This window comes from Penicillium cataractarum (assembly GCF_028827025.1).
Source record: "Penicillium cataractarum strain IBT 29864 chromosome Unknown utg000004l, whole genome shotgun sequence".
Taxonomy (NCBI): domain Eukaryota; kingdom Fungi; phylum Ascomycota; class Eurotiomycetes; order Eurotiales; family Aspergillaceae; genus Penicillium; species Penicillium cataractarum.
In genome coordinates this window covers 1,162,188-1,189,255 of record NW_026622740.1, presented here as the reverse complement: position 1 = coordinate 1,189,255, position 27,068 = coordinate 1,162,188, and the positions used below count along the sequence as shown (strand labels likewise).

Sequence of the window (27,068 nt, the reverse complement as noted above, 5' to 3'; positions counted from 1 at the left end):
TCATCATGCGATGCGCTTGGGATCTGTGTCCCATTCCATTCCCTTGGCAGATTCCACCCAGTTATACCAGTCTATATCACTATCCAAATCCATGTTATTATCCAGTGTCCCCAAGTCCACGTGTTCGAAGAGTTCATTAGTCCACAGCGAAGGCATAACGTCACCTTCTACAGGCTGTATAGATAGCAGGGTATCCAGATATGCGGAATTTGGTTGCTGAGTGGCCGGTTGGATAGGTGGTTCGAATGGCCCTGCTTCGGAATTCCCGGCGTTGGGAGGTAGATCAAGAGTCGTAGATGGAGCTACGCTAAGGTTCCGGCCAATTTCAACACCATGTTGCCATTGCTGGACCTGTGGTACCGTCATGGAATTGAGGTTCGCTTCTGTACCGAGCTGTACTCCAAGCGATACCCTCGAGTTGCCAGTCGTCGAATGGCCTTGGTCAGATGAAGCAGCCACGTGTGCGCGAACTGGCATCCCTTCGGTAGGGAATTGAACCAATTGCTTCCATTGTTCGAGAAAGAGAGCCGCCGCGTTAGACCCAGCTGGAAAATGAGCTTCACTTGAAGGATGAGTCATCGTCAAATATTCAATCTCAAGTTTTTCCGCAGCTGACGGGTTATTTGCAAGCCTATTCAATTCGCTCTTCCGATGTCGTGTGCTTTTGTTCATCAACTTCCGTAACGGAAACCACACGCGCAAATTCTTGCGCATGTTGGATTGGGTCGGAATAAGCCAGACACTGTGGAGGGCGGTCCAGGCCCTCTCGACAAGGGGAGACCACGGTCGACGAGGAATCTCGATTAAAATGTAGATAATGGCATGCCAATGAGTATAAGTCTGGAAAATCCACCGCCATTGGCGACAGCCCTGTTCAGCGTTCAGTGAATGGTTGTACTCGGCAACTTCAATCGCGGCGATGAGCAATTTTGTCCTGAGCTGTTCGGACAATTGCTCACCCGGAGAAGAAAACAGCACTGGTAAGTAAATGAACAATGTCATTTTGGCGACCATGAGACGGGCGACGGTGACAATAACCCAGTATGATATATTCGACTCGGTTGAGTAACGAAGAAACCCTTCGTCTAATTCCTGGTAAATCTTCTGCAGCATATGGTCCTGCTCTTCCAGGCTAGGTGCCTTGGGTCCACGGACCATCATTCGCTTCGAGAGCTCGCACGTTTTGATCGACACGCGTGAGATGGACATGTCAGTCAACCCCTCGCGTTCTGCCGGATCTTGTTTTGAATCTGGTTGTATATCACTGTTGTTGATATTCAGTGGTATTTTTGTGTCGAAGCTATCCACCGCAATAGTGAATTCAGTTCCTTGATCCTCTGAGGCTCTGACATCAAACAGACACAAGGCCCACCAAACACGCCGGCGCATTTCTGTCTCGAAGGGGGATAGGTTATCAAAATTGGATCCATCCCGATGAAGGCCTAGTGACATTGCCATCCTGATTGCAATTCCAACCATCATCCATACAAATCTGGGGCTGTCGTGACGACGGGCAAGAGCCAAGAAGTTGACAAGAGCTTGAATCAGAACCAGATCCGGTACGTTTAGAAAATCGGCCTTGGCGAGAGCGTGCTCAAAACCAAGGCGATACTTTAAATTTAATTCAGCCTTGGTGGAATCAAAGTTCATCCTCACGTCTTCTTCCTCCATAGAAGTCACTGCCGCATAGTAGATCGAGAACATGAGGGCCTCGTTGGCAGGTGTCAGACTAGTCATGTCACCACGCAAGTCGCGAATCATTTTCGAGGTGCTTGGTATATGCACACTCTGGAGAAATGCGTTGACGTTTTCTGAGAAAACATCTAACAGAAAGGGTATCTGTGAGGGCAGGGGGTGGAAGTCCCGTAGGTCTGGAGTGGAAGGCATCAAGTTATGTCGGAATATGAATGCATTTCGATCTTCGGGTGTACGTTCGATCTCCTGCGTAGATGGGGTCTTCCCAACAAACCAGTCCTCTTCATCAGAGGTATCAAACTCATCTTGAGCCAGCCCTTCGGTGTCCATCTTTAGTTCATCTAGCTATGGTACCGATCAGAAGTATTCTCGTTCAATAGCAGCGCATTGAGCGTACCTCGTCAGTAACACGCGACCAAAATCCACTACCAATGTAGCGGCTCTGGTTAGCATCTCGAAGGACCAATCTCCCAAACTGTTTTTGCACATGGTCGGAATATGTCGAGGATGTACCCGTGGCATCGTTAGTGGAGCTTCCAGGCGACTGAGCCGCCGAGGAAACACCAACAGAGTCGGTCCTGGCATTTGCTTCTTCCAGTTGGCGACTCAAGTCTTTGACGAGATTCTCGAGTGTTCGAATTCGCTCCATAACATCTTCCGGGGCTGGCTGCACGAGGCGACGGGCCCATCTTGGAGGGCGGTCTTTGGAGGGAAGTACGCACGCAATATTTGCGCGGCGACAGTTGGAGCATGGCGACTGCTTGTCACAGCGGACTTTTCGGCTCCGACATACGACACAACTGCGCGGTTTGGTGGTGCGCCCGGTCCCCGGTGTGGACGCTGATGGTTCACCCTTCACTCCAGGCGATCTCGCGCTTTTCTCGGCACTTGAGCCCGAGGCGCCCGCGACCGTTGGGTTCGACGCCGAAACGGTCGGCATGGGCACCTGCGACATCGTTGCTGCGTGAACTACTGTGGACGTTTGAATTTTTCGCCTAGAATAGCCGGTCGCTCATCTCGAGGAGCCTGTCGTTGGGATCGCAGTATCGTTTGAGCTGCTCTCTTCGGGTCATCCTCCAGGCAACCTTCCCCTTTGGGATTAGCGGCAAGCGCATTCTGCTTATACATGACGCTCTTTACAATTAACTAAGTCATTATCGTATCGTGAATCAGTCTACTCGCGAACCTAGAGACCGATACTGGCATCTAATAGCATCTTCATGACGATCATACTCTAACGATAGGACGAACTATAGATACTTTCTATCGAAATAAACGCTCTGGAAAGGCCAAGAATGAAGCCAGATTCTTCCATCCTGCTTGGTCCTGGCGGTCTAAGTGTAAACTTGACCAAAAGAAATCTCCGTGCGCGGTCTGACGCTTAAGTCAAGCATTATGCAAGCCCGAGAAACGCGCGAGCGGGGCAGGAGGCAAAAAAGGGTAAGCCTGCCCGTAAAAGAAGAGGGCGAAAAAAAGGCGAGCTTAGTTCTTACTCGGACAACAGCACGGACCACACCCTACTCGGTCAACTTTCGGCTCGTATACAAGGTTGACTTGACAGCCACCATGTAGTTAAAAGGGTCGAAAGACGCCCGCTCTACCAGACATAATTCAAAGATTACATTCACAGACAATCCTGCCTCCTCATCCTCAGATTCTCACAATTTCACTCACATTTCAACAACAAAACCACCTTCTCAACATGACTTCCACCACCAAGACGGTGGCTTTCTTCGGCGCTAGCACTGGCGTCGGTCTGTCAGCTCTCAAGCACAGCCTTGCAGCAGGTCTTCAATGCACGGCGCTCTGCCGGACTCCCTCCAAGCTCGAGGCCATTTTCCCAGCGGATTCTACACCCAATCTGAAGATCATCAAAGGCGACGCTCACGATATCACCGCGGTCACCCAATGCATTCGTACTTCGGATGGCAACCTTGTCGACATGATCATCACCACTATCGGCAGCCGACCAATTTGGTACAAGATGACCATCGAAGACCCAGAATGCTGCCGAAAAGGCGCAGCCGTCCTTATTGAAGCAATCGCTCAACTTCGAAGCCAAGGGGCAACTGGTCGCCCCTACATTGTGCCCTTCAGCACCACCGGCATGTCGCGCTTTGGCCGCGATTATCCTCTTGCCATGTTCCCGATCTATCTTTGGTTGCTCAAGGCTCCCCATGAGGACAAGGAGATCATGGAAGATCGATTCATTGCTAGCGGGGAGACTTTTACGATTCTTCGGGGAAGTATCCTTACCGATGGGGAGACTGCGAAGACCGTTCGGGTCGGCGTTGAAGATCCCAAGACTGGTCGGGAGTCTACCGCGATCGGATATTTCATTTCGAGGGAGGATTCGGGGCGATGGATCGCGGAGAATCTCATTTTGAAGAAGACTCCGGAGTATGAGAACAAAATCCTCATGATTACTACTTGATTGCTGCTATTGTGTTGGTTGACGATGGACTTGGTGTTGTTGGATACTGCTGAACTTGACTTTGATTTTGCGATACAACTCTTGCTAGTTTTTCTTTATACATGCCAATAAATTACCTCTAATATACACTACTTTCATATCTTATGCTAGGCTCAGAATATTGACGAGTAAATTTCGTTCATGGTTCTACAACATGTAAGCAAATGGAGCAGATGGAGGACGTGATTCATAAGGAATCATGAAACAAGAATGGAAAGGACTTTGGTATAGATAGCTAACTGCTTCTGAGATTCAAATGAAGAAAAATCTCATGGTCGACCAATCTCCTCATCAATTTAGAATTGTGGTAGATCGCTTCTAGCTTCCAGCTATACTTCGTCGCCGAGGCACTTTGATGCCTGAGGCTTCAAACGCTAGTCCCGATCAGGTATCGATCTGGAGATTCTCGCTCTGTCATCCGACATTAACCTGTGCTTCTCTCCGCCGACACAAACCTCCCAATCACTAATCAAGATGCCATCCTCAATGCGCATGGCTACCGGAATCCTCGGCCGAGCCACCCGCAACCTGGCCGCCATTGAGTCAACCCCTTCGCATCGCATCTTCCCTGCCCTCCGCAACACCAGCCAACCACAATGCCGCGCCTACACGCAAGCGCAGCGACCCCGGTACAATCAGAACCTCCAATGCACATTCAATGCACGCAATAACTTCTCCACGACTGCTTTCCGAGCTCGTGGCAAGACAATGGGCCAGCTGCGCCAGCGCAACTCGACCGGCCCGTTCTCGTGGAAGGCTGCGCTGTTGTTCGTGCTCACCGGTGCGGGTATGATGATCTACTTCCGCGTTGAAAAGGCACGTCTAGAGCGGAAGCGGATTGCGGAGATGAGCAAGGGCGTTGGGAGGCCGAAGGTTGGCGGTCCGTTCGTTCTGACGGATCTGGATGGAAAGGAGTTCACCGAGGAGGATCTGAAGGGCAAATACAGCTTTGTGAGTTGGCTTTTAGATCATAGCTTCGTTCTTGGGGTCGGCACTAATTTGTTTCTTCTGTTGCAACAGGTCTACTTTGGTTTCACCCACTGCCCCGATATCTGCCCTGACGAGCTGGACAAGATGGCCGAGATCATTGAGAAGGTCAAGGAGTCCACCAAGGACGACAAGGTTTTCCTCCCGGTCTTCATTACCTGCGACCCCGCCCGTGATACCCCAGAGGTCTTGCGCGAGTACTTGAAGGAGTTCCACCCGGGCATCGTTGGCTTGACTGGTACCTACGAGCAGGTCAAGAACGTCTGCCGCCAGTACCGCGTGTACTTCAGCACGCCCAAGGATGTCAAGCCTGGCGAGGATTATCTGGTGGACCACAGCATTTACTTCTACCTGATGGGTAAGACTTGACCGTTCCCTGAGCATTTAACCATCTTTTCTGACTGTTCAATATAGATCCCGATAACGACTTTGTCGAGTGCATTGGCCGACAGGATACCCCCGAGTCTGCCTCCAAGGTGATCCTTGAGCACATCAGTGACTGGAAGAGAGAAGGAAAGCCCTTGAAGCTTGAGTAAACGTCTCGAGCTGCATGTATGAAAACTGTATTATATCACCGTCCAATACCAATACCCTGCTCACTGGACTCCGTCCACGGCCATCCAATGCTTCATGGTATAAACTCCTTCGCTGAACCCACATAGACCAAGTTCATGGGGGATTTGCAAATGTAAATCAGCTCCATAACCACCACAGCCAATACACCCCAATTCCCCAAACGCCTCATGTTAGGTACATCCCCTCCAATCCCACTCAAGACCCATCCTTCTTAACCAAATTCCCCTCCGCATCCCGATCCGCATTAGCCCTCCACTCCATCCCCCCATCAACAAACTCCTCCCTCTTCCAAATCTCCGCCTTCTCCTTACAAGCCTCCAAAATCTCCTCCCCCGCCCTCCAAGCCGCAGCCCGATGTCCCGCACTAACGGCAATCGCAATAGAAGCCTCTCCGATAGGCACAACCCCAAGACGATGCGCAATACTCACACCGTTGAGCTGGTGTTTGTTGACGGCATCCTCCGCAATCGCCGTTAACGTCTTCAGCGCGAGGGGTGGATATGTAGTGTAGCTTAATTGCGAGACGGAGCGGCCCTCGAAGGTATCGCGTGTCGTACCGAGGAAGAGAGTGTTTGCTCCTGCGGCGGGGGAGGATGTTTGCGTCAGGTACGTGTTGGGGTCGAGCGGGGAGTAGGTCAGTGTGAGGTGGATGTTTTGGGTGGCATCGTAGTGGGTGCGTGGGTAGGTGGATGGGTCCAGGTGTGCTGGGACGGAGGTTTCTTCGGTTGTCATTGTGTGTGTATGTATATAGAGGGGTAAGGAGTTTGTAGATTTGAGTGTCAAGGTTGAGTGTTGAGTTGGTGAACGCCCAGTATTCTTATCGATTGCGGGGAACCGGTGGATAAGTGCGGCCTCGTCTCGCGGAGACCACCGAAGGGGTGCGGAATGAAATTATCTACGGAGTTTGAAGAGCGAAGCATATTCTTTCCGTATATTCTGTGGTCTATCATCGACTATCACTATTGTACCACTAGAGATCCTGTGTATCTACACAAGAAGGACAAACGCCTCATACGGTCGAAGAGCATATTTGCCCCCGGTGAAGCGCTTCGATGCCTCCGCCGATCGTTCGTAGTTATTCAAGAGCACACACTTGACCGCGCAGATTCCGTTGCTCAGCGCATCCCAGGTAACACTGTGATCAGTCCAGTTACAGAGGATCAGAGCCTTATGGTCCTCGTACTGGCGAGAATAAGCAAACACCTCCTGGCTGGGCGCATCCACGATCTTCCAATCTCCATAAACGAAAAGGTCCAGGTGCTTCTTGCGCAGGTTAAGCACAGATGCCCAGAAGTGGTAGGAAGAATTGGGGTCTTTCACGGCCGCTTCGGCATTAACTTTGACGTAGTTATCGTTCACGGACATCCAGGGTCTGACATTGGGACCAGTGAAGCCGCCATTAGGATCGTCGGTCCACTGAACTGGAGTTCGTGCGTTGTCGCGGGATTTTTTCTGGTACTCTCGAAGGGCTGTTTGTTGGGCTGTGGTATCAAAGTGCTTACTCTTGATCAATCTATAGAGCAATTATTAGCGATGGTTTTGTGGAATTGTAGAGTGCTCGAAGAGCCTCACCTGTTCCAATGATTCAGACAGTCAATGTCCTTGTACTCTTCGATGCCCCATGAGGCAGGAACATTGCGCATCCCAAGCTCTTGTCCTTGGTACACAAAGGGTGTGCCAGACTGCAAGGCCAGTGCAATTGCAAGCATCTTGGCCGCAATAACACGGTGCTCCTCGTCAGCATTAGTGTAGCGATCAATTGATCGTGGCTGGTCATGGTTCTCCCAATAGAGAGCATTCCAACCGTCGTTCTCATACATGAAGGTCTGCCATCGCTGGAAGAAGTCTTTGAGATCCGTCAACTTCCAACTGCCCGGCTCGAACTTATCGAATTCACCGTGGTCAAGGTCCACATGCTCAAAGTTAAAGATCATGTTGATCTCGTTGCGATCGAATTGCACGGCTCGAAGTACCTCTTTCTCGTCCTTGACAAAAGGCATTTCGCCGACGCTGAAAGCATCGTATTCCTTGAGGATCTTGCCAATGTCTTGCAAGTACTCGTGTAGACGAGGCCCATTGGCGTAATACTTGTCTCCAAATTGCCAGGGGGTTCGCGGATCTTTGACTGGTACATCTGGGAATGCCTGGTCTTTACTGATGAAGTTGATTACATCCATCCGGAATCCATCGCAACCTTTGTCGAGCCAGAAACGGATAATATCATGGACTGCCTTGCGTACTGGAGGATGCTCCCAGTTAAGGTCCGGCTGCTCGGTGGCGTACAGATGCAGATAGTACTCATCGGTGAGTTCGTCATACTGCCAAGCACTACCTATAAGTTCATAGTAAGAATCTATTTTATCCATCTAAGCAATTAGAAGCACCGTTCCATACCTTGGAAGTGGGAAACCCAGTTGTTTGGAGGATGACGATTGCCCTGCTCATCATACTTGGCTGGCTTCCAGATATACCAGTTCCGGTACTCGTTGTCTCGAGAGCTCCGAGACTGTTTGAACCACTCGTGCTGGTCACTAGTGTGGTTAACCACCAGATCCATGAGAAGCTTCATTCCACGCTCATGACAACCCTGAATCAACTCCTCGACATCTGCGACCGTACCATACTCGTCGGCGATGCTGTAGTAATCGGCGATATCGTAGCCCATGTCAACCTGCGGGGACTTGTACGAGGGGCATAGCCAGACGATATCCACCCCAATGTTCTTAATATAGTCGAGTTGAGAAATTATTCCTGGAATGTCACCGATACCGTCATCGTTCGAATCTTTGAATGATGCTGGCCAGATCTGATACACCGAGCACTCTTTCCACCAAGCGCGATGGACTGGTTTCGCGGACGACGACATGGGGTGTGTTGATATAGTAACAGTAGGTATTGAAATAAGTCTCAATGCTACAGAGAGTGTAGAAAAGTTGTTGGAAAGGTTCAAATTCAAACTGAGGGGTTAGCTACCTGGGTAAGTCAAGGCCCGTGGTATCAGGGACTGGGAGGGCAGTAGCCAATCGCCCATATCACAGCTCACACAATGCATCCCACCGCGGGGCAGTGTGGAGAATCGCCTCTAAATAGATGATATCTGGCGCCGATCGGGCATGGCCGTGCCTACCAGGTACATCCGTCATTTTTACTGCAACATGAGTTGCTGGCTTGAACAAATGATATGTCCTGGACCTCAGGCATATAGTGGATCGCCTCCACCTCTGGGGCAATGGCCCGTCCACCTCAACAATGATGCAACACTGTAGGTGTTGGGAGCAGGTACGGATCATCGATCCGAGTCAGGCTACCAGCTCTATAGGTAATCATAAGCAGGTACTTTTCGTATCCATTTGTACTTCTTATGTTCTAGAAATGAAGCAATTATCTGGGCATGTTAGGTAGTTAGTTTGTGTGGCCTTGACGTGGACGTGAAACAGATGTATATTTTGGTGTGAATTGATGTTCAAACATCTGCTAGCTTGAGCTTCAAATAGATCTTCCTCGATTTCGGCATGAGCTAGACATACCTAGAAGTTAGCTAATCCAACAGTAATTTTGAATTACAAATTCCACCCTTCCACGACTCGATTCACAGAGCCATAAGAATGTACTCAAGTACTCAAGACTTCATCCCTGGAAGCTGTGCCGAGCAATAGATATGGAGGCGGTCAGAATTCTGCCGGAAGCTATCACTCATCAGCACAGCTTGAGCTTTCAACATTCACCATTCACCATTCTCAATAACCTTTAAGGATGGCACCTCCTTACTCAGACGAAAGCCGACCGTATTCAGGTCCATCTCGTCGGATGTACCCTCCTCGAGACGACCGGGACGGCCGCATGTACGATGATCACTCACGCTCACGGTCGCCTGGCGGTATACGCTCCTCCCCGCATGGAAATGGCGCTTAAGCCATGGGCAGTGAACTCGGAGAATTCCCGAGTCCTGCCTTGATATCTTTTGAGCTGTGGCTAATATTATTCGATTGGATTTTGGGAATAAAGACCATTCTCGCTCGCCTCCCCAACGACCAGCAGACCGCAGGCGCGAATACTCCAGGGACAGAGATGCTGGAGCGCACTATGATAACCGGGATCGGGAGGACTATTGGCATCGATCGCCTCCGCGGCGAGGAAGACAAGGATACCGTGATCGTGATCGCGAGGGATATCGATCACCGGATTATAACCATGGTGGGAGCTACAGTCGCAGCCGCAGTCCCCGGCGTGGGCAGTCTGGATTTGGCCCTGAGAGTCGGGAGATTATGATGGAAGGCTTCCCTATGGATATGACAGAGGACGATGTGAGTTGAAGAAAAGACTGACTGGAACCTGTTGAGCTTCAAGTGCAATGTACTGACCTTCGAGGAATGCAGATTGCAGATGAGCTTCAGAACGCCTACCATGTCAGCGGCTTGGAGGAAATCCGAGTGATTCGAGACCGACAAACCAGTGAGGGCAGCTCTCAATTCCTGGCATCAAGCTTCTCTATACTAATTGATATTGCGTCCAGAGGTATCGCGACAGCTGGGATTCCTTCGATTCCACTCCATCAATGAATCCAGAGCTTTCCTGGAACGAAACCACCCATCCATCTATTTATACGGACCATCCGCGGGAGATAACGATCGGAGCACGAAAGTTCGCATAGCATACAGTCGGGAGAGGGAAGATAGGAATCGCACCAAAGGAGAAGGCGATTGGACTTGTCGGATGGTATGATTACTAGGTTCTTTCCACAGGGCATGAGTTCAAGTCTGACGACCAGATCCAGTGTGCTGTTGTCAACTTTGCGACTCGACCGAAGTGTTTCCGCTGTAACGCCCCTCGTCCAGGTCAGTTTGCACTCCCATCGCAGCACAACCAATACGCTAACCAAACAGGCGCAGAGATGATGCCCGCGGGTCCACCTGGCGTTCCCATCCCCAAGGTCGTCAACAATGGCGATAATGACGCTGCCCCCGAAAACCAACCATCCCAATTTCTTCTTTTCCGAGGACTAGAGTCCTCAGTAACAGAGGAACTTTTGGCCAAAGGTGTTGCCAAGCTGTACCGGCCCACCGGAGGCAACAACGACGGCCCTTCGTCAAACAATCAGAAGAAAGGGGCCAAAGTTGCGTCGACCACTGGAGATGCTAATCTCGGAGCCCGCGAAGGGTCTATTAGGCGTGTACTACTCGTGCGCGACCGGAACACTAACGAAAGCTGGCGCTTTGGTTTTGCTGAGTTCGCTAACGTCTTGGTATGCATTTATCGCTCTACTTCTTCATGGTAATTGCTTACCAGATTTCCTCCAGGACGCACAAGCGGCAATGACGCGTTTGAACTCATTCGACAAGTTCACCATCTCATCCAGGCCTGTCATGGTCAGCTATATCCACGCCGGTGTCTTCGTACCAGTCATGGACCCGAAGCCCAGCACCGCCCACTTCACATTCAGCCCGCTGTCAAACCCTTCTGTTAAACTCATGTACTGGGATGACGAAGGCTATGTCACTGAGTTGATGCTAACATCGGGCGAAGAAGATCTTGGTCAAGACCAACCGAAGAGTACCAAATCGTCGGGCCAGCGAGAACAGAGTGAAAATAAGGGCACAAGAGACGCTGAAAAGGCTAGGAAAAGAAAAGCCGATGCAGCCGCAAACGCGGGTGCAAAGAAGCTTGCCATGCCGTCCCACCTGCAGTTTTGGAGTAACCGCCATGCCGAGCTTCACGGCATTGCAAAAGACGGCGATGAGAATGCCGTGAACGACGAGTCTGAAAAAGGAGGATTACCTACAGATACAAGCGCACCGCCTGCTCAATCATATGCTGATCTCAATCGAAATTGTTGTTATCTCTGTATGCGGCAATTTAAAAGTTCTGCGAATGTCAACCGACACGAACGCCTTAGCCAGCTCCACCGAGACAACCTACAGAACGAGGAAGCAAAAGCACGGGGAATGGCCAAGCTGGCCAAGCATGGGATCATCCAGCAATCAGCATCCGAATATCGTGATCGTGCTCGGGAACGTCGCCAGGCGTTTGGACGTGGTAAGACTGGAGGTCGACAAAAGCCGGCAGCACCCAAGGAAGAGGAAGAACCGCCTCTCCAAACCACCTCGAAGGGTGCGTCGCTGCTGAGCAAGATGGGTTGGTCAGCAGGCTCTGGTTTAGGTGCGCAAGGTACCGGTGTCACTGCTCCTATCGCCACAGAGGTCTATGCGCAGGGTGTGGGCCTGGGCGCGCAAGGAAGCAAGCTCGGCGATGCTGTGGAAGAGGCTGGCCGAAATACTAGGGGACGATATGATGAATTCTTGGAGAAGACCAGGGAGACAGCCCGCCAACGCTATGATCAGATGAATTAGTGATGGGCCTCCACCGTCGAGATGGAGAGTTTTGTACAATAATGATATCCCCAAATCGATCGGATTTACACCGAAAATAGTAAAGTACTAGTGATGAACAGTCCTTTCTTGTCAGTCATGATGCCATTGCAGCACAGCAGTCAACGCCAGATGGCCATGCTCAAGTATATCAGAATGCATAATAATGTACAGGGTAATATCGTAGAAAATCCATGAGCAGAGTGTATCCAAACAAAAAAGTAATCCTCCAATTGACTCAGTTAGTCTCCTCACTTTGACCCGCCACCCGTTTCTTCGCCTTCTCCTTCTCCAGCTGCTTGTCAAAGCGATCACCAAGCACACTGGACACCCACTCGGCAACATCCTTCTCAAGCTCCTCATCAGACTTGCCAGCCGCAACCCCTTCCAAAGACCCACGCATGATCTTGCGCATATCCTCGAGGTTATTGACATTCAGAGCACACATGACACCACCCGTGGCCATCATACTGAATGAGATCACGTTGATTGTAGCCAGGTTCAGGGCCTCGAATGCCTCCATCGCCCCATTGACCTGTGGCTGGAAGTATATCGAGCTGGAGTAGTAGGGAGGAATGCAAGCCAGGCGTTTCCTGATGTTGGCGCGGCGTGTGATGTATACGGAGAGGGCGAAGAAGGCCATGCCGCCGCAGAAGAGTTTGAGGTTGGTTCTATCGGGGGATGTGGATTGCTGCACTATTTGTGATGGCTGGGAGGGTGGCTGTTGGGACGGGGGTGGTGATGAGGCATTTTGGTCGAAATTGGGTGTTTCTTGTGCTTGTTGGTTTGGTGTGTCTGCGTTGGACTTGGAGCTGGAGCCCCATCCAAAGTAGGAAAGCATTGTTGGAGGCGATGCTTGGAGAATCGCGTGCGTTTGCGGAGAAGGGAGTGTTCTGGGTGGACAGGATTGATTAGAAATGAATGCAATTAAGTGGAGTATACTGCAGAGAGTCCGTGCAGCAGAGATTGGATACCACACAGAAGATGGTCGTTGGATTGAATCAAACAAGGAGGGGACTTGTCTCTTCAGGCGGAGAGTGCTGACGGCCGCCGCAAATCTGCGGAGACGGAGCCCTGCCGATCCAGGTCACGTGGGAATATGATTACTTGCTGAACAACCAGACCTTGACATTCACGCAACATCAGTGTCCTTGACGACGAAAACAAATGTCCTAGCCCGTGAGCAGAAGGGTTGGAACTTTTGTTGATGTTTCGTAGCGGGAAATATCAGCTCCGCGGATGACCTAGGACATGCCTGCATGTATACTATCGCAAGTGGCGCATCGGAGGTCGGACCGTAACCAATCCGAACATCGCCTGAGGACGTCAGACAGGACAACAAGATCAAGCTGTGTGGCCCGCTATGGTCTATAGTGGGAAGCCGAGTACAGGATGTCGGAACTGTCGGCAGAGGCATATCAAGGTATGTGTTGAACTACCCCGCCCCGATCCGGTAAGGCTGAGGCTAACAAGTTCAAAGTGCGATGAGACTCGTCCACATTGTCGGGCATGTACTCGGACAGGCCGGTCCTGTCCTGGATACCTGCACCCATTTGATGTGATCCTGAGAGATCAAACGTCATCTTTCACGAAAAAAAAGGGATCTTCTCCTTCCTCTAGCGAACAATCGGCTAAAACAAGCACTGAATCCGACACGTCGACCCCAGAAGAGAGCAAGGCTCTTTCTACTTCAAGGTCCTGTTCACCCACGGGGCCGATCAAAGTAGTGGCCTCATGGCCACCAAAGCTCGGCCCGATAGATTTATACCAGCCTATGGAAGACACAATTGTTCCATTGTTCTTCAATTCTTACTTGTACCTACCAAAAGACCCTCACATTCGCAACGGGTTCATGGAGATTCTACCCAGCATGTTTTCAAATACACAGCCTGGGTCATATCTTCATACGAGCACTTTGGCCGTTGCATTCTTTACTGTGGCAGCTTGGACCGGGCAAGCTCCATTACTGCGTGCATCGGAGCGGTACTTTACAAAGGCCTTGCCCAAAATTCGAGATGCCTTGCGCACAAACGAGGACTCAGAATTTGACGATATTCTTGTCTCTATTTTATTACTGTCTACTTACGAAGTAAGTCTCTAATCATTCCTATGGTGTTTGACTTGGAAGGGAAACTGATTGAGGGCGGTAGGAATTTGTGGCTATCAAAGACTGGGAAATGCCACTGAAAGCTCATTTGAGAGGAGCCATAGCCCTGATAAACGAGAAGAGAGCTAAACAAATACCAGAGGCTCAATCTTCAACAATATACAATGCGGTTGAATCACAAATTGTAAGTTTTCTCTCTCTCGGTGCTAAAAATGACCCACTAGGTTCTAATCAATCGAGATACAGATCAAGACTACTCGAGGCCTGGATAGTCCAATGGTTCCAACACCACAAATCTGGCCTTTGTCCCAGACTGCTAGCGTTCCTCCCTCACCCCGTATTCTCCTTTCTTCTGCCGCCTCTGAGCTTGTCAACCTACGACACGCATGGGAACAGATGATGACCTTGCCATCCAAGGAAGCAGAAGCTATGGCAATTCTCGCCAAAGCCAACGAAATCGACATCAAGCTCGTTTCATGGTCCTACTGGGTCCCACAACATTGGATGCCAGTTGCCGCAACGATAATCCCCCAGTCTGTCCGAAACGCCGGGCTCTGGCGCAATCGATGCGACTGCTACGCCGACATGTGGGTCGCCGCCACCTGGAATACGTTCCGTGACTGCCGCATTCTACTACAAAGCATCATGCTCAGTTGCCTGCGTATACTTTCCTCTCAAGACCCCGACGGTCGAAGGGCAACTGCGGTTCAACATACTATTCGCAAAGTCGCAGATGATATATGTGCAACTGTTCCGTTCTTTCTTGGTAGTCAGGTCGAGTCAATTCGCATGAAGTCGGGTCTTGTCGAGTACCCCTATGCTGAAACAAGACCGGTCACTTCCACCCATAAGCAGTCGGCTCCTCTGATGGGCGCTTGGCATATGTACGCGTATTTGAGAAATCTTCAAAACGCGGATCTCGGTCTGCCTCTGGACCAGCAGGTCTGGCTCAAAGAGCAGATGGAGAGGATATTGGTTATATACTTTCAAAGATGAATTCTGCTTCTCCGTACATATGAAACCTTTTCATCTACAATTTTCTAAACGACAAGACTTCCCATGATGGATAATGATATTCATAGCTACGTGGTCCATGAAGCTAGCAAACCATTCGGGCGCTATGAAAATGGTCAAGAGAAGCAAGGCGTTCAAGGGTGATGATAGCTTTCAACGAGTCAATTAATCTATGGCTGTTGCGACGGACTTTAGGTATCTCGGCGTAAAAACTGCTCGAGACAAATTTTCGATCAAATAGCAAGTGACCATGCAAAAATCAAGCCGAAAGTCTCGGGCAAGCAAGTTCTGTGCAGAAAGAGTAGGGAAAAGCATTGTCATCCGGAGAGAGCTTGGTCATCAAGACTCATCGGACGAATCATCTTCATCATAGCAATCGGAATCCGATTCATCAATGGAATCCGATTCAAGAACGCGTTTCAGATCATGAGGTGGGAGAATCGCGGCGAGCAGAGGCCGCGACTCCTTGTGATCCCGATAAAGCTTCGCAAGAATAGAGAAGCTTCCAAAGCCATCGCAGCCCTGCCATGATGTCCATGAGATGAGCTTGAGTGCGAATCTGGTCTTTCGGGCTGTCAGATTTCCTAACAGAATTCCAGGCATCCAGCTTACTGAGTACTAGCATGGACGGGTACATGATTTTCACTATAGGACTTTGTAAGCAAAAGTCAGGCTGGAAGTCCAAGGTCTGAACATACCAGGGACTTGAAGGGAACGACCAGGGTAATTTGCCGGGAGAGCATTGATTACAAGTGCATCGCTGGGGCTTGGGATCCACCGTTCTTTGTTATTAAAGGGAGACTTCATAAAATCCACCTGGACCGTGATGCCGCAGAATTTGAAGCCCCAGCGATGTTCCCAGTAACCTTGTGAAATACGAGTGAATTCCGGCATGGAATTCAACGCATCCGCGGGATTTTTGTCAGTAATGACATCGATATCTTGGACGCATGTTAGCATTATGTCACAGTTAGATAACAAACAGAAGAGATTACAGTCGTAACACGTTCGGAGCCAATGAGTCCTGCTGCGAACCCACCGCAGAAGACATGACCGATATTGTTCGCACGCAGGGCGGCCGCCACGCGACTTGCTGTTATGTCCAAATGTCGGTATTCAATTGGAAAAGGCGCCGGCATTTTGCAGATATGTGTCCAATCGATTCCGTGAAGGTGATCGAGGCAAGTGCTGGGATATCACAGGGATGTGAAAGAAGTGTGTGGCTGGATATGTTCGGTTTCGAAGAGGAATAGATTAAGAGTTGCAAAGAAGAGAGGTGCAAAGAGGAGAGTTAGAATGTTAAGAGCAAGAGAGATGTAACGTTAAGAGGTGAAGATTTAAATAGCCAAGAGTTGGGAGGTCAAGAGATGAAAGATTACGAATACGAAAGCTGAGATATGAAAGAAGGATGGAGAGGATGGAGGATAAAAGAAGGTGGAGGAGGAGAGAAGTAGGAAAGAGAGGGAAATGGTAGACAGAGTGTAGGCACGAAGGAGGTTTGCTGGTAGTTTCCCTTATCCATCAGTCTTTTTCTTTATTAATCTTTTTTCAACTCCCTAGTTTATTCACAAACATTCAACCTTCCGCTCTCTGGAAACTTGAATCATGGAAGATGAGGATGATGACTGGGGGTGGTGCCAGCCTCTAACCCGTCAACCAACCCGGGCTGAAACCGCAACAGGTCGATCAATTGAAGTCAATACCGATATCACTGAGAACTTAGGAGAACCGCAACAGCCCGACTCACCTCAAGCCCCGATCGAGCTTGAAGAGAACTGGCACTATGAAGAGCTTCAACGGCATGGACAAGGGCAAGATCCGGAAGATGAAATACCGCGTGAGCCATTCTGCGATTCTCCAATCAGGACAGCTCTGGAAGCACTGGTCAACAACAACATTACTCTTGTGGAGTATGGGGCTCAGGTTCAATTCAGATGTGGATATGAAGAAGTTCCCGTTGTGAGTCCCCAGGAACAAGATTAATGCCGATTTGAAGTACAAGGAGTGTTCTCATTAACAATGATCTCCAGGTCGTCGAGTGGGCAGTGCCTGATGATCAACTACAGCATGCGTCGCAAACTCTCCTCGAACACAACTTCCCTCTCCTCCACCACGGTGTGCGCCCCGAGTTTGGATACTGGGATACTGGATGCCGGAGACATGGCCTTGATAGCATAGGCTGGATGCGTGTCCACCTTCTTCCGCTCTCTTTGGTTGGGCTTACACTTGACGAGACCATCGACGTCTCTTCCATGTTCGCCCCTAAGCTTCGTATCTTGACCCCGCTACCTACCCGATACATGCTGTCCCTGATACGCCATCTCAAGAAACTTCCCCTTCGTGACAGTAGCCGACTTCGAGTTGAAAAAGACCTGCTAGGGTTCATCGGTTACTACATAGTTCGAGATCCGCCTCCCGAACTGCAACAGAGCGATGAGCCTCTCCAAAAGAAACTACAAAGAGGGGTTGAATTGATGCGAACATTTGACTGGGGCAATGTCGACCAAGACGAACTGGCAACAGCTGAACGCCTAGTGCTGGATTGTCGGCGAGTTTCGAAGTTGACAGATGTTGTGGAAGACCTCGACTGAAGTTGAATGCCGTTACGAATGCTATTCCTATTGCCCAACGGCCTGCTCGAAAATCAGCCCCAATGAAGGTACGCTACGTTCAGCAGTGGACATGTGCTGTGTTCGCCGCTTATCTAGACGTCTAGTCCGACGGTGAATTCTCCTCGCTAATTCTTTTCGGCTGCGGCTCCTTGGTAATGGGGCGTAAGCGTCTTCTACCTTTTGGGTCGCGGTGCTTTCGTTCTTTCTTCTACTAGTTCTAAAATATCTTTTTGCTCCATTGCTTTATGGAAGATCTCATTTTGCACTGGCTATGCAGCCGTAGGCTAAGCGATGAGCACCTAACGCCGCCGAACACGCACAATAAACTATTTCTGCCCTATTCTGCAACCCAAACTCTTTGAAAGGCCAGTGTGGTAACTTACAAACCACAGAAGCAAACCTTCTCATATTCTGACATGGTTGGGTTTCTTGTTGTTATTCATTTTTTTCGTGTTGAGCAAGGGACCGTCCCTTGTAGTGGCCTGACTTAAGTACGGCGAGAGGAAAAGTATTATAGAGTAAGCCTTGCAGGCTCACAGCCCTTCAGCCCTTCAGCCCTCCCTCCAAGAACGGATGGTGGCAGCTTATGCGAGACTAGAAAGTGAATAAGCAGCCGAGCGACTAGAGCTTGTTTCTGACAGCCTCGAAAAGTATTGGTCGTTATCTCCGCGAGTAAGATTTAAACAGCCAATGGCATCAGCTTTGAGTGACAACGCGCGGCACAAAGTTAAACACACCTAACCGCTAGGGCTGAACAGCTTTCACCCTGGGGAACACCAAGCCTCGTGATTGGCCTGTCTGAAAGCTATATTTATGTATGATCCTTCCATTCCCCCCAAAATCACTAATAATTATTGTCTCTTCCTAGAACCCAAGACACAAGCCTGCCAAGAGCCCTATACGATGTCGACCAAGATCCATACATCTTTCTATCCAGACTTGGATATCAAGCCAGTCGATCTGCTGTCGTATCTTTTTTCCAACCCCGCAGGCACCAATCCCAATCATCCGTTGTATATTGATGCCATCTCGGGAAAGCAATACACCTACCAGGATGTATCCAAACGAACAAAGTCCCTAGCAACTGGCCTGCGACAAAGCTTTCACCTCAAGCAGGATGATACAGTGGCACTATTTAGCCCCAACACGATAGAATATGCTATTGTGTGCCATTCCATCATTGGGTCCGGAGCAACTGTCGCCCCAATCAGTGCATCCTTGACAGACAGCGAGCTGTACGATCAATTAGTGACATGCCGAGCCCGGTTCATCATTGTACACTCAGCGCTGCTCGCCATTGCACAGAAAGCAGTTCAAGGAACTGCCGCCAAAATAATTATTTTGGATGGCTCTCCCAGCACTGATGGCCAGCTGACATGCGAGTCTATGGCTACCTCGTTCCCACCGGATGACTTCGTCAAGATCCCCGTTAGCGAGCTAGCCTCCAAGCCTGCGTTCATCTGCTTCTCATCGGGTACATCCGGCCCAGCCAAAGGAGTAATCGTCACGCATCGCAACATAGTTGCTAATCTCCAGCAAATGCGAGATTTGATGGTAGACTCCGGTCGTCCCTCCCAACGGCCGCAACGACGAGTCGGGCTTGCCTTTCTCCCCTTCAGTCATGCTTACGGATTGAGTCTTTTCCTCTGCCAGAGCATCCAATGGGGAACAACGACGGTCGTGATGCCAAAGTTTGACCTCGATTTGTACCTGAGCTGCGTCGAGAAATACCGGCCAGATGAACTGTCGATAGTCCCGCCGGTCGCATTGATGATGGTCAAGGATGACCGGCTGGCAAACTACGATCTTCGCAGTGTGAAATTGATTATGTCCGCGGCAGCGCCACTTGGTAGCGAGCTGGCGTCTGCACTTGAAGACAAGTTCAAAAAGCTCTTCCAAACGGAAGTGTTTTGCTACCAGTCGTGGGGTCTTACGGAAGTGTCTCCCTTGGCTTCGGCGACTCCAAATGATCGCAGAGATAAAAGAATGCTTCACGTGGGCCGTCTTGCTGCCAATATGCAACTGCGCATCGTCGATCACGAAACACTGAAGGATGTAGACTCAACGCAGACTGGGGAGATCTGGCTACATGGACCCAACGTGACTCCGGGGTACTTTGAGAATGCCGAGGCGACAAAAGAAGCTTTTCACACCGAGGTGGATGGGACACGTTGGTTCCGAACGGGGGATATCGGGATAATTGATGACGAGGGGTTTATCACGATCTTCGATCGCATCAAGGAGATGATCAAGTATAACGGACTCCAGGTAATTCCGAGTGAGTTGGAAGCACTGCTGCTTGATCATCCCGATATCCAGGACGCAGCCGTGGTTGGTCGATGGGTGGACGAGCGAGCAACCGAGGTTCCTGTTGCATTCGTCGTTCTTAAAGATCAAGGTCTGGCGAACCGGGAATCTCTGGAGGTAGTAACGACTGCCATTCACTCCTGGCTTAACCCTAAAATCGCCAATCACAAACGACTTCGTGGAGGGATTCACTTTGTCAAGGAAATTCCGAAGAGTCCCAGTGGGAAGACTCTGAGAAGGCATCTTCGGGTAGCACTTCAGAACAGCAAGAGCCCGAAAGCACATCTTTGATGGAATGTCCTTCCTTCTTTGTCGTGGTGATCAGCGGGAAGCTGCCTGAAAAAGCTTGACAAGACATTTGTCTATTGACATGGTTATCTCGAGCAAACCAAGGTCATCTTCTAATATTCTTCTGCTATTGCTCTTCTCTTTCAGCCCGTAATGTCAGATCAAGGACATTGTTTGCTTTGTTAGACTAGGTTGCCGTGTTTCTCCAAACACACCCGACCCTTCTTCCTACTTACCCTTCCTTGTGCATTGGAAGCGTATATCAGTTACTAGTGCGTCAACAACTGATCTAGAACTTAGAATATAGGGGTGTTTCATCAGAGAAAATTGAAGTCGTTATCTATATCATTATTCTATTACCTCGAGATTCATCGCTCAGAGTTCTAGACATCAAAAGGGCCAGAATGGAAAAGAAAAGTCAGTTAACGCCAGGAATGCCGCGACTCAAACGCAAAATCGAAAGGAAAAACATCGCAAACAGATCATCAACGCAGCTTTGGCTGTACAAAATCACAGAGCAAAATCATAACGTCCGAAAAGGCGGGGAAAAAACAAACAAACGCTCATAACGAAGCAATGCAAATCGTATATCATAGTGGGGAGCATGATTCAGAATGCATCAAGATCAGGTTTTCATCGTTCCAGTCGTAATCAACATATCCGTACGGCCAGGTCGATGGAAGCGATCAATACCAAGATGCTCTTTTCCATCGCGACCGACGTAAATTCCAAAGCCATACGTAGGCAACATTCGCTCGGAAGGAGGCGCAACGATAAGACGGGTCACAAGATCAGTCTTGCTGCGCGGTTCGCGAAGAAGTTTGTCCGCAAGAAGGGGGGATTGATAAAGGTAGCTCATCAGATCGGCGAGGGTGGTGATATCGTGTGGCAGGTAGCGGCGACGACCCGGCCAGATTGCTAGGAAGGAGACGGCGTAAAGGCCACAGAATACGATAAGGGCGTAGTAGGCGGGCATTAGTGAGGAAATGCGGACGTCTTCGTGATCTGGGTACCAGAGAGCGATGAATACACCACCGGCCAGGATGGGGATCGCCACGGAGACGAGGCTCATGAATGAGAGCCAGGCTACCTTGAAGTGTCCGTTGATGATGGCCTGGAGGGTCACTTGGATGGGGAGGGAGGATGGGTAGGCAAGCAGGAGACTCTTATCGGCGGATGCGCCGGTGGGAGCAGAGAGTTCGACAAAGGGTTGGAGGGCGCGGAAATAGATGTCAATCGGTTGCCAGGCGAGGAATAGGATATTTCCAATCACCGCTGGTATGAAGCTGTAGAGGAAGTTCGAAGAGGAGAACGCACTTATGGATGGCAGGGTTGGGAGTTTGGGCGGGAAGCCACTCTTGATCGCATTGTTCACGAAGCTGACGGTGACGAAGGCAATGAAGAGGGCAAACACAATGATGGTCCATACCACGATGGAGGGCTTGCGAAGGAACCAAGGCGTCCAGCGGTATCGAGTAAATGGAGAGTACAGGTGGTGATCGAAGGGATCGTTGGCAAACGCACCATTGTGCTCGAGATCAAATCGAACTTTAGCCATGCCATGAGGCTGTTTCTCTCGGCTCTTGTCGGTCTGGTGTAGCGATGGGGTTCGAATGGGAGCATCCACTTCACCGATTCCATAGAAGATCTCGGGCTTCATAGATAATTTCCAATATCCAAGTCGCAGGACACGAGGGTCCAGAGTTTGCTTCACGGAAGGAACAGTCTCCGAATGCTCATAATCATGGAGGATGTTGGATCGTTGGATGATGGAGATCAGGTCTGCCAGGCAAATTGGATCCCACATCAGACCAGTCCAGCCTCGAATGAATCGAATCACAAGCAGTAGCAAACCAATGACCTGAAGACCGTAAGCTGCCACCAAAGTCCAGCCGAGGGCCTGGACAGAAGTCCATCTCCATACACCTTGCCCATCAATGACATAGTACTTGGCTTGGAAGATGCAGCTCAGGAGGGGTATAGCAAAGAAATTTGACAGCCAAATCGTGAAGAGTGAGAATCCAAACAGAGGCTCCCCGTACCGGAAATGGGAAAAATCAGGGAAGACGAAGTTTCTTGGAAGAATGGGCAACCCTTGCGAGACGGATCCTCGTTTCCGCTCCGCCGCCAACATCGCAAATGGAGAAATCCGATATACAGCAGCTTGGACGATAAAGGACCAGATTATAATGGGAGCTGCCAAAATCTGAGGGAGGAACTGCATGACGAAATACCGAGCACCTCCCTGGCCATTATAGTCCCAGAGACCTTGGTGGCGATGGGGCCAGATGTTGCAAAACACCACGCCTGCAATCATGAGCAGGCAGCAGAATATAAGACCGAGCAAACCCCAGGGCTGCAAGACCATAGGAAGGTAATCCAAAGGTGGGTAAAGCAGACTCTGCTCTGGTGGGTCAACAGCAACAAAAGACTCTGGGTCAATCGAGTCTGGCCGCTGGGGTAGTGCTTGAGGGGATGGCGATTGGAAGTTCGGTCTTGGTGGTGTCTCCGTGTGTCGAAGAGGTGTACGGGCGCGAGTGAAGTATCCCAGCCCTTGATCCCATACTAGTCGATCAGTTGGGTAGTCTTGATTGGTGGAGACTGAGTCATGTCTTCGAGGAGCCCCAACTTCCTCATCACGGGTAAGTTGATCTATAGCGAAGCGAACATAGGGCGAATCGTCTAGGCCGGGTGTGGGTGCTGGGCCAGCATAGTCGTCTGCGATTTGTCTGACAGTATCATCTGATCTAGGGCTAAGATGGACAACCCTGTCTTCTCCGAATCGGACTGTACTGGCTGTACCTGGGCGAGGTGAGCCAAGGTCCTCTGGCGCGAGTTGTTGCTGTTGTTGGAAGTGTTGAGTGGACTGGGGCATTGCGTGAGGTTGCGACTGTTGCGTCGCAGGGGCTGTAGGAGCTAATGGTTGAGAAGAGTGGTGTGAGTCGGCAGTTTCATAACGCATTGCTGTAACACGACTATCCGGAGTAGATGACGCCGTCCGGTCCGAGAAAGAATAATAGTCGTCTGATGCAGCGACAGATTGCCGCGACTCTGTCTGGTAGACTTGAGGTTTGCTTGCTGTGGAAGAGTCAGTAAACTTGGTAAAACCGAAGCTCTTTGATCCATTTCAAACTGGACCGGCAAGCTATACTTAAAGACACTGTTGTTTGTACATACTGCTCACGCTTCGTAGACTAAAATTGCGAGGTGTAGGAGAGTCCGACATGACGGCCGCGGAATGTGGGTAAATCTTCGAGTGTCTCGAAGAGTTTTACTCTGGAAGCATTCCTCGGCGAGGTAACGGAGCTTGGGCAGTCAATAAGAATATGGAATGGACGAGAATTGGAGCCCAGCAGGCTTTTGTTTGGATAGCGTCGTGCTGGTGGGCTACTCCCAGCCTCCCCCAGCCTCCCACGCCGCGACTCCCAACCAACAGGCCAATAGGAAGGGTTGAGACATGAGAGGTTGTCAAGTCAGACATCTTTATTTTTGCTTTATTTCGATAAATCACAGCCCTCGCGGCGAATCAGAAAGGGCGGGTGTCCGATCGGCCTGACGTCGTTGTGGTCGAGCTGATTGAGTTGGTTGAAGCGTGTCGCGGCCCGATCCCCGCCCCATCACCATCCCATGGAAAGGTCCAACCTTGAGTTCAGTTTTATTCTTACGAGATCCAGAAATCGGAAATTTCCGGCCCTGAAATGTTTTTGCCATATTGCTTTTGGATTAATTATCTTTCTAGGTAGCGGTGTAGCCATCGATTGTAGCGCATATCACCGAGCGGGCCAGCAACCTGCGGTGTAGCTGTACAAACGATGACCCTCATCAAGGCACCTTATCAATGAGCAGGGTCAATAATCATGCTCCTAGATCATGATTATCATATAAATTGATTCGTGCTCAATTACTCAGTCAACTCAGTTGATCATCAATTAAGTGGTAGGCAAGCCGGTATTACTGCCTCCCCCTTGCGGGTGTCCATCGTGGCTGGGTGAAACATATCGCGAGGAGATCTCGGTCAATTGTGAAAACACAGGATCACAACCTGGAAGTGGTGTGTTTGACTAATAAAATACATAGAAATGAATCGATGCGCTCATAAAGTTGACGACTTAATACTCGGAAGATTACTCGCAACTTGATTCCGAGTCCAAATACCCATCATCAACGAAAACGCTTTGAATATGAAGACATTATGTTCATAGCAAATAGACTGTATTTGTTCGATAAGTCTATCATAATACTGTACGTATGTTATCACGCTCACCTTTGCGGAGATCCCATTGCACTAAAGTCCCATTGATCCGCAGTCCAGGGGATTTTGAACGGTGCCTATATAGACATGACGTTTTACAATGACACATTCGACACCTCGAACGTCTGCACCGCTCCAGTTGGAAAATACGACCAAAACTTGCTGCCGCTCATATAGGTATCGCTGTAGCTGGCATATTGGTCGCCAGATCCGACTTGAGTGTTCCATCGCGGGACCAAGGCGCCACTAACCCCAGGCGAGCTGAAGCTGGAGAGATCAAAGTTGAGATACTGGGCAGAACCCCAATTCGCAGCAACGATGACCAGCTTCTGTGCCGAGGAGTCGTATGCCGCTACAGTGTAGTTGCTCCCACCGTCCAGGATTTGCATACCAGGGCGAATGTGACGGGCAAACTGTGCTAGTGCGTAGTACTTCTGGCTGACGGCACCGAGCGTCAAGTCGTCATTGTCTCCATCAATTAGGCCCCAGCCGCCGCCGTCGATTGCTTGCCAGTACACCCAAGCTGTGGGGTGGAGCCAGCGGAAGTCGAGAAGCAGGTTGGTGACGAGCTCTTGGCCTGTTGCGTCGCTCTCACCGTACTCACTGTTCCACAGTCGCTTTCCAGCACTGGAGGCCAGGCTGTACAGGGTGTCTCGTCTTCCTCCAGTATATTGGTACCCGTGGACGTTAATGCGGTCAACTTTGCCAGTCGCAGTACTTCCAAGGCTATTCCACGTAGAAATTGCCAAGTCGTAGGTATTCTCATCCGAGGCTGCGATCAAGGTTGAGCTGAGGCCCCGGCTGTTCAGTTCAGTGCGGAGGTCCCCAATCACGGTCGCTTGGGTGCTGACGTCGAAGTGACAGCCTTCCTGAGTTCCAGTCTCGCCGTTCCACCAAGCCGAGACCGGCTCGTTGAAGGCTTCCACAGACTGGAAGGACACACCCCAGTTACTAGCGGCGTATTCAGCAATAGTGGCAAGATAGACCGCATGCTGGTCATAGTTCCACGATTGCAAGTTGTTGCTGGAGCCGCCGTTCGACCCGGAAGGATTATGGTTGATACACATCCACCACGTGGGCGAGTTGGAAAAGAGCTCGAAGATGTTTGCGCCGCGGGCTTTGGCCAGAGACAACATGTTACGCTGGTTGGCATCAACACTCCAACTCCAGCTCGAAGACGACGGCGAAGTGCTGGCCCAGTCCAGCCAGAAGCTGTCCATCTGCCGCGAGGTGATCATGTCGGGAGACACCACCATCGAAGAGCCGTTGTACGTGTTCCAGCTGCAGGCACCGGCGTTGTACCGTGCAATAGTGAGCCCTATCCCGGGAACGCTCGATCCATTGTAGGTCGTTGACTTGGTAGAGAAGAAGATGTCGGCCAAGTCAGTTCGGGTACCAAATGCCTTGGCCCACCATGCAAGAGACACGCCAAAGCCCTCCCATGTGCCCCAATTCGTCGTGGAACTGATGGTTGTCGTCAAGTCGGCTGTGACAGTGGGCATTGTGGTGGCGATCAACGCCAGCCCAAGGAGCCATTCACCATTCATCGCCTGCTTCATGATGGTGATAAAGAGGACAGCACTTCAAGAAAAAAAATCCTGATCACAAGACAACAGCAGTCATTGGATTGAGATAGTGACAGCCATGACAGGTCCCAGGAGATTTATCTCCAAGCATAATGCTTCGGAATTATGGGTTCCAAATCAGTGTAACCTTCTCGGGGATATCGGGACAGGGGAAAAGGTGGGGATTCTGCAGATTTCTGCACAGTTGCCCACTAGCACTGGGCCATTGGTCAATTTAATCCTACGTAGAGCCACATGCCCTGTCTAGCGCATTGCGGGGCCCCGCGACCCCGCCGGAGGAGATTGATAAAATGCACATGATGCAGCGTGGCAGACGGCCTCGCAATAGCTCGATGAGACTCCGTCCCGCTAATTTGAGGTTCGAGCATCCGACTTCCCCGACTGAAACGCTGCGGATTTGAGATTCCCCGGAAAGATCCTTGACAAACTTATGGGTGGCTGACTAGCCCCTGTATCACGAGCGGGGATGAAAGACAAAGAGAACAACCTTTCTATGAGTATGTACATTGCCTGTGATGGTGAAAGGTACATACTATATTACCTATTTGCTGCTTGCTACTGGAGTGGACGTTAGCTGCTGAATCCCCTTCATCGGGCACCAATGCGTTCAATGCTAGTTCTTTTCCTATTATCCTATAGGTGGACCAGTAGTGCATATACGTGCACTCTGATGCATCCTGTTTTAGCGCTACAATCACCGAATGCGGGGGTAATCACTGGGGATTCTGAGGTTTAAACCTGCTCTCGAGAAGGGAACCTAATTGACTTTTCCAGGGGGAATTAGCTGCCTACGATATCACTCGCTA

The 27,068-nt window shown here is 50.3% G+C and overlaps 12 protein-coding genes across 12 annotated transcripts; 6 read left to right on the top strand and 6 right to left on the bottom strand.

The window, feature by feature from the left end:
• Positions 1 to 3: 3 nt before the first annotated feature.
• N7496_004971 (uncharacterized protein) lies at positions 4 to 2,650 on the bottom strand (the record flags this gene model as incomplete). Its single annotated transcript, XM_056697900.1, has 2 exons — positions 4 to 2,040; positions 2,093 to 2,650. The coding sequence occupies 2 exons, from the start codon at positions 2,648 to 2,650 to the stop codon at positions 4 to 6; spliced, it is 2,595 nt and encodes an 864-aa protein (XP_056556425.1).
• A 747-nt stretch (positions 2,651 to 3,397) lies between these two features.
• Positions 3,398 to 4,129, top strand: N7496_004970 (NAD(P)-dependent oxidoreductase; the record flags this gene model as incomplete). Its single annotated transcript, XM_056697899.1, has 1 exon — positions 3,398 to 4,129. One exon carries the CDS (start codon positions 3,398 to 3,400, stop codon positions 4,127 to 4,129), a length of 732 nt encoding a protein of 243 aa, XP_056556424.1.
• Positions 4,130 to 4,642: 513 nt separating this feature from the next.
• On the top strand, positions 4,643 to 5,691 carry N7496_004969 (SCO family protein; the record flags this gene model as incomplete). Its single annotated transcript, XM_056697898.1, has 3 exons — positions 4,643 to 5,119; positions 5,189 to 5,513; positions 5,570 to 5,691. The coding sequence occupies 3 exons, from the start codon at positions 4,643 to 4,645 to the stop codon at positions 5,689 to 5,691; spliced, it is 924 nt and encodes a 307-aa protein (XP_056556423.1).
• A 235-nt stretch (positions 5,692 to 5,926) lies between these two features.
• Positions 5,927 to 8,597, bottom strand: N7496_004968 (uncharacterized protein; the record flags this gene model as incomplete). Its single annotated transcript, XM_056697897.1, has 5 exons — positions 5,927 to 6,450; positions 6,538 to 6,583; positions 6,725 to 7,244; positions 7,304 to 8,063; positions 8,126 to 8,597. The coding sequence occupies 5 exons, from the start codon at positions 8,595 to 8,597 to the stop codon at positions 5,927 to 5,929; spliced, it is 2,322 nt and encodes a 773-aa protein (XP_056556422.1).
• Positions 8,598 to 9,484: 887 nt separating this feature from the next.
• N7496_004967 (putative G-patch domain protein) lies at positions 9,485 to 12,078 on the top strand (the record flags this gene model as incomplete). The annotated part of the gene is made up of 7 exons (XM_056697896.1): positions 9,485 to 9,608; positions 9,737 to 10,035; positions 10,108 to 10,183; positions 10,245 to 10,447; positions 10,506 to 10,566; positions 10,615 to 10,973; positions 11,029 to 12,078. 7 exons carry the CDS (start codon positions 9,485 to 9,487, stop codon positions 12,076 to 12,078), a joined length of 2,172 nt encoding a protein of 723 aa, XP_056556421.1.
• A 256-nt stretch (positions 12,079 to 12,334) lies between these two features.
• On the bottom strand, positions 12,335 to 12,937 carry N7496_004966 (uncharacterized protein; the record flags this gene model as incomplete). The annotated part of the gene is made up of 1 exon (XM_056697895.1): positions 12,335 to 12,937. One exon carries the CDS (start codon positions 12,935 to 12,937, stop codon positions 12,335 to 12,337), a length of 603 nt encoding a protein of 200 aa, XP_056556420.1.
• A 933-nt stretch (positions 12,938 to 13,870) lies between these two features.
• On the top strand, positions 13,871 to 15,199 carry N7496_004965 (uncharacterized protein; the record flags this gene model as incomplete). Its single annotated transcript, XM_056697894.1, has 3 exons — positions 13,871 to 14,185; positions 14,247 to 14,387; positions 14,450 to 15,199. The coding sequence occupies 3 exons, from the start codon at positions 13,871 to 13,873 to the stop codon at positions 15,197 to 15,199; spliced, it is 1,206 nt and encodes a 401-aa protein (XP_056556419.1).
• A 357-nt stretch (positions 15,200 to 15,556) lies between these two features.
• N7496_004964 (uncharacterized protein) lies at positions 15,557 to 16,356 on the bottom strand (the record flags this gene model as incomplete). Its single annotated transcript, XM_056697893.1, has 4 exons — positions 15,557 to 15,781; positions 15,837 to 15,862; positions 15,916 to 16,158; positions 16,257 to 16,356. The coding sequence occupies 4 exons, from the start codon at positions 16,354 to 16,356 to the stop codon at positions 15,557 to 15,559; spliced, it is 594 nt and encodes a 197-aa protein (XP_056556418.1).
• A 466-nt stretch (positions 16,357 to 16,822) lies between these two features.
• N7496_004963 (uncharacterized protein) lies at positions 16,823 to 17,808 on the top strand (the record flags this gene model as incomplete). The annotated part of the gene is made up of 2 exons (XM_056697892.1): positions 16,823 to 17,176; positions 17,248 to 17,808. 2 exons carry the CDS (start codon positions 16,823 to 16,825, stop codon positions 17,806 to 17,808), a joined length of 915 nt encoding a protein of 304 aa, XP_056556417.1.
• Positions 17,809 to 18,732: 924 nt separating this feature from the next.
• On the top strand, positions 18,733 to 20,427 carry N7496_004962 (acyl--CoA ligase; the record flags this gene model as incomplete). Its single annotated transcript, XM_056697891.1, has 1 exon — positions 18,733 to 20,427. The coding sequence occupies one exon, from the start codon at positions 18,733 to 18,735 to the stop codon at positions 20,425 to 20,427; it is 1,695 nt and encodes a 564-aa protein (XP_056556416.1).
• A 622-nt stretch (positions 20,428 to 21,049) lies between these two features.
• On the bottom strand, positions 21,050 to 23,650 carry N7496_004961 (DUF3433 domain-containing protein; the record flags this gene model as incomplete). The annotated part of the gene is made up of 2 exons (XM_056697890.1): positions 21,050 to 23,502; positions 23,602 to 23,650. The coding sequence occupies 2 exons, from the start codon at positions 23,648 to 23,650 to the stop codon at positions 21,050 to 21,052; spliced, it is 2,502 nt and encodes an 833-aa protein (XP_056556415.1).
• Positions 23,651 to 24,771: 1,121 nt separating this feature from the next.
• Positions 24,772 to 26,235, bottom strand: N7496_004960 (uncharacterized protein; the record flags this gene model as incomplete). The annotated part of the gene is made up of 1 exon (XM_056697889.1): positions 24,772 to 26,235. One exon carries the CDS (start codon positions 26,233 to 26,235, stop codon positions 24,772 to 24,774), a length of 1,464 nt encoding a protein of 487 aa, XP_056556414.1.
• Positions 26,236 to 27,068: the final 833 nt, after the last annotated feature.